The sequence below is a fragment of the Salmo trutta genome, chromosome 33 (genome assembly GCF_901001165.1).
Source record: "Salmo trutta chromosome 33, fSalTru1.1, whole genome shotgun sequence".
Taxonomy (NCBI): domain Eukaryota; kingdom Metazoa; phylum Chordata; class Actinopteri; order Salmoniformes; family Salmonidae; genus Salmo; species Salmo trutta.
In genome coordinates this window covers 37379075-37390286 of record NC_042989.1, presented here as the reverse complement: position 1 = coordinate 37390286, position 11212 = coordinate 37379075, and the positions used below count along the sequence as shown (strand labels likewise).

Sequence of the window (11212 nt, the reverse complement as noted above, 5' to 3'; positions counted from 1 at the left end):
AATCTTTCTGATTGAGAGGGGACCAAATACTTATTTCCCTCATTAAAATGCAAATCAATTTATAACATTTCTGACATGCATTTTTCTGGATTTTTTTGTTGTTATTCTGTCTCTCACTGTTCAAATAAACCTACCATTAAAATTATAGACTTATCATTTCTTTGTCAGTGGGCAAACGTACAAAATCAGGAGGGGATCAAATACTTTTTCCCCCCACTGTAAATCTGAGGTGATCGGTTCTTGTTCAATAGTTTTAAGTCTCAACTTTGGTAAACTCATTTTGGAATATAGTTCTAAGTTTAATCATTTACAGTTTCAAACTATGGTAATTGTGAATATACAGTAGCTTTAAGCTTCAAGAAATACCGCGTTGGGTCTTAGTAGTATGTTAGATTGACATGTTGTGTTGTAGTTTACGAGTACTGACAGGCAAGACAAACTTATTTTCAGTAATATCATCAAAATCAATAAATCATAGCACATTTTTGAGCTCATTCAGTAGTTTTTACTGGATTAAGTAGAATGCTGTTGAATTGTTTTTTAAATGACCGTTTATTCTGTTGTCGTGTATTTTTGAGTTATAGCCGAGTGTCAAAACACTGATTTTAAATGTCTAAATTCATAATCAATATGCTGAAATAAGCTGTGATATTTTGAAGACGAAGGCATAAAAATTACTCCCTACACACTGATGTGTCCAACTTGTGTTCAGGGGTATTATCAGGGGTACTGCGGGAGCAGACGTGACAGTACACCCCCACCCCCCTCTTAGGGCACCACCCGGCCTCCCACCTGGGTGAACCAGCCGAGACATGGGCGCTGGGCCAGCCGGTTGGGGCGTGAAAGCCCGACGAACAGGCAGGAGCGTGAGAGCCTGGCGAGCCGGCTGAGGCATGGGAGCCTGACGATCCCGCTGCAGAGAGAGAGCCCAATGATCCGGTGGAGCGTGACGAGGGATGGGAAGCCGCGGAGCCAACCAAGGCAAGGAAACCTCTCGAGCCAGCCAGGGCGTGGAAGCCCGACGGGCTGGCTAGGCACCCCCGGTTCCATCGGTGGCGACCCAGAGGCGATTTCACCACTAACCGGAACGCCAGTACTCCCCGATGCTTCGTATGTTGGCTTCTGCATTCTGTCACATGGAATGACGCTGGAGAGACGAAGCAGGTACGAGGAGTCAAACATTTAATAAGGAACGGACATGACACGAGACAGGAACAGCGTCAAAGACAAAAGACAATCAATACAGAGCTGGGGAACTGACAAATATAGGGTAGGAAATAAAGAGATGATGAGTGGGTCAAATAACGCTGATGTGCGTGACAAGGGAAGGCAGGTGTGCGTAATGGATAGCAGGAGTGCGTGATGCAGGGCAGCCTGGGGGGGATACGTGACAAACGGGTTGGTTTTCATTTGAATGATAGCTTAAACCTAGGCCAGAGACATTCATAGGAGGAGCCCTAAAAAAATGATTGCCACCATGGTCTGAAAATCACAGCGGAGTTCAAAGTCCATCTACAGACAGGTGCTTATGAGAAGAACACAGGTACTAAACCAAAGATATTGATCTGTTTTAAACAATCGATTTTGTGAGATTGTGACGATTGTAAACTTTTATACAAATATCACTTATCTGAAGTAAAAAGGACATGTATTTCCTATAATTATTATGTGGTGAAAACGTTAGTCAGTGTAATGTAGCAACACGTTCTGTCCACCATAGGGAAATTAGCTTAAAATAAACAATGTCAAAATAGTTCAGTATTTCTATTTAAGATTACAGTAAATTAAGCACAATCCCCAAAAATAGAACAATGACATCTATTTCTTACTATTTTTACCATGGAAAAGCACTTCTTAAACACGATTTAACCGGGTGCTCTGAAGAGCTGTTATGGTGCAATGTCGTGTAAGAATGACAACTACTCCTGTGTCTTGAGTTACTGCAAATCTCCCTTAGGTAACCATCTCCAACCAGGCCAGACAAGGATTGGTCACAGACAAACCAGCTGTCACTACTCAGGTGGCCTGTGGTAGCTGTGCTACTGTCTCTCCTCTCTCTTTGTGTTCCAGGCAAGTGTTTCCAGGCATTGGTTCATGTGAGAGTGCCAGCAGCTCCATCAGACACAGTCACAGCAAGATAGCCGAGTCACACGTTATTTAGACCATTGTACCCCAGAACTCTGTATTAAAACATTTACTTCTACCGGATCCTGCAAGTCAAGTCTCCTCTTTTACCTTTTCAAAGTCATCTTGCTACAGTACTACAAAATAACACACTTACACACTCAACTGGCACTTGAAGGGATACTGGTGTCAGATTCCAAACCGACTGCCGCTGTGCCCTTGAACAAGGCAATAAATCCTGTTGGGTTGTGTCTAGAAAGCCAAAGAAAAAACGAAATACGAGTGCATAGAAAATGACAATGGTTGTAAACAAACCATAAACCAGAAGTTTCATATTGAGAACCTAAAGAATACATCATTAATGCTATTATAAATTGCTGGGTTTTATTCTACTGGTGATTGGTTTCCTTTCATCTTCATAGATAAGAACTACACATTTATTTCAATGCCTTAATTAGAAAACAAATAGACTGTAACGGTTGTCGTATATTGTGGACCAAGGCGCAGCGGGTTGAGTGCTCATATTAACTTTTATTAGGGAACAAAAAAAAAAACAAGAAAGCGAACAATAATGCAGGCTAACCCTAGCAGTGCAAAAACAACTTCCCACAAAGGACAGGTGAAAACAGGGCTACCTAAGTATGACTCCCAATCAGCAACAACGATGTACAGCTGTTCCTGATTGAGAGCCATACCAGGCCAACACAAAGAAATACACAACATAGACAGAGCATAGAAATACAAAACATAGAACATAACCAAAAACCCCGGAATACTCTAAACAAACACCCCTCTACATAAACACATATCCCAACAAACTCCAAACCACATAAAACAAACACCCCCCTGCCACGACCTGACCAAACTACAATAACAATTAACCCCTTTTCTGGTCAGGACGTGACATAGACATAGCTGTTACTCTGAATTCTGTTTGTAGTCTGTATGCAAATATTCAAACTTCCTCTGTCATATACAGGTATTCAATAGACAGGGAGTGACACAGAGTTATCACACAGACAGGACCTCAGCGCCTGTCTACAGTAAATACACAATGTGGGTCTTGTTGCTCTTAATTGTGACTGTAACCTCAATAGTCTCGGAACCTTCTTGTTCAGTCAACAACAATCCTCGTCATATTTATGTCCCTGGGGACGTTGTTGTGGGTGGACTTTTTCCTGTTTACCTGCAGGTGGAAACTAATGGATCCACGATTCCTCCTCAAAAGACTTGCATTGAGTGAGTATACAGCCGTATGTGAACATCAATGAGCGTCATCAATAAGTGCTGTGTCTTTGTAGCTAATTTGTACCTTTGCTTTCAAAACTAGAATGCTATGTAACTACAATTCCATGTAACTAGAAGACTGCAACCAGAACGTACAGTACACTATTCCCAAACCGTTCTAATTGTATATTGTTTGTAGTTACGACGTGCAGATGTTCCTCCGATCGCAAGTGATGATTTATGCCATCCAAGAGCTAAACAGGTCTCAGATGTTGCCCAATGTGAGTGTCGGATATGAAATATACGACACCTGCGGGGATGTCACTAATACCATCAGAGCAACACTGAGCATGATGGAGGACATCCAGGGGCAGGGGGTGAAGCCTAATGTAACCAAACCACATGTTAAAGTGGTAATTGGGGAGAGGTATTCAGAGAAGTCAATAGTTGTTGCCCGTCTACTAGCTCTACCTTCAGTGGCTCAGGTATGCTAACCCTAACCCTTTATGTAGTGACTAACCCTAACCCTGTATGTCTTGAATAACCCTAACCCTGTATGTCTTGACTAACCCTAACCCTGTATGTCTTGACTAACCCTAACCCTTGATGTAGTGACTAACCCTAACCCTGTATGTCTTGACTAACCCTAACCCTGTATGTAGTGACTAACCCTAACCCTTGATGTCTTGACTAACCCTAACCCTGTATGTAGTGACTAACCCTAACCCTTAATGTAGTGACTAACCCTTGATGTAGTGACTAACCCTTTATGTAGTGACTAACCCTTGATGTAGTGACTAACCCTTGATGTAGTGACTAACCCTTTATCTAGTGACTAACCCTAACCCTTGATGTAGTGACTAACCCTTGATGTAGTGACTAACCCTTGATGTAGTGACTAACCCTTGATGTAGTGACTAACCCTTGATGTAGTGACTAACCCTTTATGTAGTGACTAACCCTTGATGTTGTGACTAACCCTTGATGTAGTGACTAACCCTAAACATTCATGTAGTATGACTTTGCTTATAAATTATTTATGAAGAATCTGTTGTGCTTATGAAAACGTAAATACTCTTAATAGCCTTGATGAGTGCTCTATAAAGTCTTTATTAATGCTCTATGAAGCCTTTATTAATGCTCTATAGAGCCTTTAATGCTCTCTAAAGCCTTTATTAATGCTCTATAGAGCCTTTAATGCTCTCTAAAGCCTTTATTAATGCTCTATAGAGCCTTTAATGCTCATTAAAGCCTTTACTAAGCGCTATAAAGCCTTTAACGCTATATAGAGGCTTTAATGCTCTATAAAGGCTTTGTGAATGCTCTCTAAAGCCTTTATAATTTAGGTTTCATTTGAAGTGGGAATACATAATGACCAATTGTCACTGTAACTTCTGCTCTAGCGCTGTTAAACACTTTGTTCCTCATATTTGCAGATCAGTTATTCATCAACAAGTGAGTTGCTCAGTAGGAAGTGCAAGTTCCCCTCGTTTCTGCGAACGGTCTCCAGTGATGAGCATCAGACCATAGCGATCGCTGAGTTGGTGAGGCATCTCAACTGGGAGAGTGTGGGAGTGATAGGCAGTGACGATGAGTACGGCAAGTATGGCGCCGAGAGGCTGATTGATCTCTTCAATGACAGGAAACTGTGTGTGGACTTCAAGGAGATCCTATCAGCAAACTTTTTACTCAACGGGACCAGAATGCAAACAGAATTGGCCATGCTCATGTCAAAGATTCGCAGTTCGTCTGCCGAGGCTATTGTCATTTTCACATCTGATATGAATGTTAGGATCATCCTCAAAGAGGTCCTTAGAATGGGGATCAGCAGAATTTGGATAGCATGTGACACTTGGTCCACCAACAAGGAGTTTTCTAAAATGCCCGATATTCAAAAGGTTGGGAGGGTATTTGGATTCATTCCTAACAGAAACAAGGTGCCGGGCTTTCATGACTACGTCCGTGACTCTATGTTCCAAAGTAAAGCCCATAACAGCTTTATCCATGAATTTATGTGTCATTATCCTCCATGTCCCGATTCCTTGGTAGATGAAAGTGTGCTGAACTGTACATTACCCGACACCAAATCCCAGTCAGAGGGTGGTGGAAGGACATGCCTGGACAGAAGGTGCTTATTGAAGTACATTGACGAGGATGAGTCTTATTACATCTATCTAGCGGTCAAAGTCGTTGCTCAGGGGCTGAGAAGCCTGCTGAACTGCAACAATGTAAGGTGTAAACGAAATGCCAGTTTTGCTGTTTGGGAGGTAAGCCACTGCACTGTGTGGGTTGACGTAATCACTAACACTTTAAAATCACTTCATTCCAAAATCAGTTCCAAAAAAAACGTGTTGGTTTCCAGACCTCTAAAGATCCTATACTATCTGTAGGCTAGTGTAGATGCAGTTATGTGCCTCAACCCCAAGTTAATGGAAAAGATAGACACCGAATACAACGAGGAAATTAGTGCCAATCTTTCCCATTAATTTCAGATTGAATCATATATAAAATAATCTACACAACAGATGATGTGGGACATGGATTCTCGATATTAGTCTACTTTGTGCATCTGGAAATGTACATTTTCTACCATAACATATCTTTTTGTTTTTGTTATTCTAGAAAAATAATATAATATTTGAATGGACCGTTATTGTGACACTGTTGTTAATTAGGATTGATTCATAGGGTTGGCTGTATTTTAGCTGTATTTTAGACATACAATCTCTCCAACATAACACCACAGAGTAAACTATAAGATGCTGCTCGCTGTTCATATTTAGCTGGTTGTGTCCACAGCTTCTTGAGGAACTCAAGCGGGTTAACTTCATAGTGGACAATACCACACACATAGCTTTCGATGAACATGGTGACCCTACTACAGGATATGACATCGTAGAGTGGAACATGTCAGATTCAGAAAATCGGATAATAACCGTTGGAGAGTATAGGCCTAATGAACCCATCCAGATCAGAGAGCATCTCATCAGAGAGTTCGAAAATGTTACGGTAAGCCTTCCTATCTTAAATCAGTGTTTTAAATATTACAGTAAGCCTTCCTATCTTAAATCAGTGTTTTAAATGTTACAGTAAGCCTTCCTATCTTAAATCAGTGTTTTAAATATTACAGTAAGCCTTCCTATCTTAAATCAGTGTTTTAAATGTTACCGTAAGCCTTCCTATCTTAAATCAGTGTTTTAAATGTTACCGTAAGCCTTCCTATCTTAAATCAGTGTTTTAAATGTTACCGTAAGCCTTCCTATCTTAAATCAGTGTTTTAAATGTTACCGTAAGCCTTCCTATCTTAAATCAGTGTTTTAAATGTTACAGTAAGCATTCCTATATTTTATCAATATTTTAAATGTTACAGTAAGCCTTCCAATCTTAAATCAGTATTCTTAACTTTACAGTAAGCCTTCCCATATTAAATCATCATTTAAAATGTTACAGTAAGCCTTCCCATCTTAAATCAGTATTCTTGGATGGGGGTTCACTTAGCCTCCTATTAATTTGAGATTGGGGCAAAGAGCTCAATCTACAGTACACAATAGATAGCATTGGACATGAAGTCTACTTGACATTAGTTGTTACTCTACTACTACCATATTATTACCACTTTATTCCATGCTGCAATGTAAAGTGCTCCCTTAAATCTTCTCTCTTTTTAGGTGACTTTTGCCAACTGCAGTAAGACATGTAATCCAGGATATGAGTTAACTTCAACGATAAACTCCTGCTGCAAGGCGTGTTTACCTTGCGGTCATGGATACATTTCTACCGGAGGTGGTAAGTACAGTAAAATATCAAGATCCCTGTGGAATGCTTTCGACACCTTGGAGAGTCCATGGCCTGACGAACTGAGGAAGTTCTGAGGGCAAATGGGGTGTCTAAGCATATAGTGCATTTACATAAGTGTGGTTACTGTGGACTGCTTCAAACAGTGTCATTATACCAGACAACACCTGTTTCTCATACAACTCTATTCAAAGCCAAACGTCCTCATGTAAATATATCCTGCATACTCCTCAAAACAACATATTGTAGGCTAGCCTAGAAGTACATGATTATTATCACAAATATCATATACTGTCATATTTGGTTCAATCCTCAGGTAAGAAGTGCATGGCCTGTCATCCAGAGAGTGAGTACACATCCTCAGACATGGACAGATGTTTGATGAAAACCATTGACTACCTGGGGTGGACTGACGCTTTCACCATTGTTCTGCTCTCATTTGATGTCTTGGGAATTGTTGTCAGCCTTCTGGTGACCATTTTGTTTGCCGTGGATCGAAGAACACCCATAGTGAAATCCACTGGAGGCTACCTCAGCTTCCTGGAGCTGCTGTCCCTGCTGACCTGCTTCTGCTGTATCAGTATGTTCCTGGGGGAGCCAACAAAGACCACCTGCCTTGCGGGTCTCCCACTCTTTGGTATGTCCTTCACTGTCTGCGTGTCCTGCATCCTGGCCAACCTGCTCCAGATCTTTGTGGGCTTCACTTTCGATCTGAGGGTTACAGTCGGCGACAAACTGAAGCGCCTCAACCGACCCATCGCTGTGGTAACGTGCTGCTCGGCGGTCCAGGTGGCCGTGTGCGTGCTGTGGCTAACCTACGCCCCACCGTTCATTGTTGAAAGCAGCAGGTTCGACGAGGCCACCATCCTTCTGGAGTGCAACATAGGTTCCAAAACGCTCTTTGGCGCCATGTTGACTTACATTGCCCTGCTGGCAGTGGTCTGCTTCCTGTTTGCTTTCAAAGGGAAGCAGTTGCCAGATTTGTATAAGAACGCCAGTTTTGTTTCCATCAGCATGATGATTTTCCTGGTGGTTTGGATCGTCTTCATCCCTGTCTACATCAACATGTCGGGGAAGTACCAGCAGGCCATCGAGGCGGCGGCCATATTGGTGTCCAATTACAGCGTCCTCTGCTGTCACTTTGCTCCCAAGTGCTACATCATGCTCTTCAGGAAGGAGCTCAACAACGAGAATGCCATCACAAATTACATCCGGAAACACTATGAACAGAAGGGCATGGCTGTTGTCAACAAATAGTTTGTTGATAGTAGCGATACGAGGTATTTGAGGTAGATATGTACCTGAAGGCAGGGTAAAGTGACTAGGCATCAGGATAGATAATAATGAGGTATTTGAGGTAGATATGTACATGAAGGTAGGGTAAAGTGACTAGGCATCAGCATCACCTTAACGAATACCTGGGATAGCATTAAGTAATCCTTCTAACCCCCCCCCACCCTCCCCCCCAAAAGAGATATAGATGTACTATTGTAAAGTCGTTGTTCCACTGGATATCATAAGGTGAATGCACCAATTTGTAAGCCGCTCTGGATAAGAGCGTCTGCTAAATGACGTAAATGTAAATGATAGATAATAATGAGGTATTTGAGGTAGATATGTACATGAAGGCAGGGTAAAGTAACTAGGCATCAGGGTAGAAAATAATAAGGTATTTGAGCTAGATATGTACATGAAGGTATGGTAAAGTGACTAGGCTGTCACGTCCTGACCAGTAAAAGGGGTTGTTTGTTATTGTACTTTGGTCAGGGCGTGGCAGGGGGTGTTTGTTTAGAGTGTTTCGGGGTTTGTTGGGTTATGTTCATATTTAAGAAGGGTGTTTATTTAGAGTGTTTCGGGGTTTGTTGGGCTATGTTCTATGTTAGTATATTTCTATGTTTATCTAGTATGTCTAGTTCGAGGTTTAGTTAATGGGGTTGACCTTCAATTGGAAGCAGCTGCTCCTAGTTGCTTCTAATTGAAGGTCCTATTTAAGAGGGGTGTTTTTCTATGGGATTTTGTGGGTAGTTGTTCCGTATGTGTAGCTGTGTGCCTCACAGGACTGGTTCTCGGCGTCGTTTTTGTTTAAGTGATTGTTTTGGTTTTCTTCATTAATAAAAGAAGACAAGCATTCATATTCCCGCTGCGCCTTGGTCCCATTTTTACGATGATGCTGACATAGGCATCAGGATAGATAATAATGAGGTATTTGAGGTAGATATGTACATGAAGGTAAGGTAAAATGTCTAGGCATTAGGATAGATAATAATGAGGTATTTGAGGTAGATATATACATGAAGGCAGGGTAAACGGACTAGGCATTAGGATAGATAATAATAACGTATTTGAGGTAGACATGTACATGACGGGAGGGTAAAGTAACTAGGCATCAGGATAGATAATAATGAGGTATTTGAGCTAGATATGTACATGAAGGCAGGGTAAAGTGACTAGGCATCAGGATAGATAAGGTATTTTAGGTAGATATGTACATGAAGGTAAGGTAAAATGACTAGGCATCAGAATAGATAATAATGAGGTATTTGAGGTAGATATGTACATGAAGGTAGGGTAAAGTGACTAGGCATCCGGATAGATAATAATTAGGTATTTGAGGTAGATATATACATGAAGGTAGGATAAAGTGACTAGGCATCAGGATAGATAATAATAAGGTATTTTAGGTAGATATGTACATGACGGGAGGGTAAAGTGACTAGGCACAAGGATCGATAATAATGAGGTATTTGAGGTAGATATTTACATGACGGGAGGGTAAAGTGACTAGGCATTAGGATCGATAATAATGAGGTATTTGAGGTAGATATGTACATGAAGGTAGGGTAAAGTGACTAGGCATTAGGATCGATAATAATGAGGTATTTGAGGTAGATATATACATGACGGGAGGGTAAAGTGACTAGGCATTAGGATCGATAATAATAAGGTATTTGAGGTAGATATCTACATGAAGGTAGGGTAAAGTGACTAGGCATCAGGATAGATAATAATGAGGTATTTGAGGTAGATATATACATGAAGGCAGGATAAAGTGATTAGGCATCAGTATAGATAATAATAAGGTATTTTAGGTAGATATGTACATGACGGGAGGGTAAAGTGACTAGGCATTAGGATAGATAATAATAAGGTATTTTAGGTAGATATATACATGACTAGAGGGTAAAGTGACTAGGCATCAAGATAGATAATATTATAAGAGCCTCTACAGATGGACAATCTGAATTTTTCAAAGTGTGACTCATGATAAGATTGTCGACCACCAGTGATAGTTATTGGAAGCATGGAACTTGGCATAAACCTATTTGCATTATGGAAACATGAACCCAAGCATTATAGAGGAACCATTTTTCTCCAGAATACAGTACATTCATTATGTCCCCCTAGATATGCTATACAGTAATGCTATACCGAATTAGTAGTTGTTTATCATTTATTTCAAATCAAATCAAAGTTTATTTTTCACCTGTGCCAAATACAACAGGTGTAGACCTTACAGTGAAATGCTTACTTACAGGCTCTAACCAATAGTGCAAAAAAAGGTATTAGGTGAACAATAGTTAAGTAAAGAAATAAAAACAACAGTAAAAAGACAGTGAAAAACAGTAGCGAGGCTATATACAGTAGCGAGGCTATAAAAGTAGCGAGGCTACATACAGACACCGGGTAGTCAGGCTGATTGAGGTAGTATGTACATGTAGATATGGTTAAAGTGACTATATATGATGAACAGAGAGTAGCAGCAGCGTAAAGATGGGTTGGTGGGTGGTGGGTGGCGGGACACAATGCAGATAGCCCGGTTAGCCAATGTGCGGGAGCACTGGTTGGTCAGGCTAATTGAGGTAGTATGAACATATGTACATGAATGTATAGTTAAAGTGACTCTGCATATATGATAAACAGAGAGCAGCAGCAGCGTAAAAGAAGGGTGGGGGCACACAATCCAAATAGTCCGGGTAGCCATTTGATTACCTGTTCAGGAGTCTTATGGCTTGGGGGTAAAAACTGTCGAGAAGCGTTTTTGTCCTAGACTTGGCACTTCGGTACT

At 41.0% G+C, this 11212-nt stretch overlaps 1 protein-coding gene across 1 annotated transcript; it reads left to right on the top strand.

Annotated features, from left to right (window-relative positions):
• The first annotated feature begins 3026 nt into the window (after nucleotides 1–3026).
• On the top strand, nucleotides 3027–8464 carry LOC115172938 (G-protein coupled receptor family C group 6 member A-like). The gene is made up of 6 exons (XM_029730826.1): nucleotides 3027–3363; nucleotides 3551–3836; nucleotides 4788–5618; nucleotides 6151–6360; nucleotides 7020–7137; nucleotides 7463–8464. The coding sequence occupies exons 1-6, from the start codon at nucleotides 3179–3181 to the stop codon at nucleotides 8401–8403; spliced, it is 2571 nt and encodes an 856-aa protein (XP_029586686.1). The 5' UTR covers nucleotides 3027–3178; the 3' UTR covers nucleotides 8404–8464.
• The last annotated feature ends 2748 nt before the right edge of the window (nucleotides 8465–11212 follow it).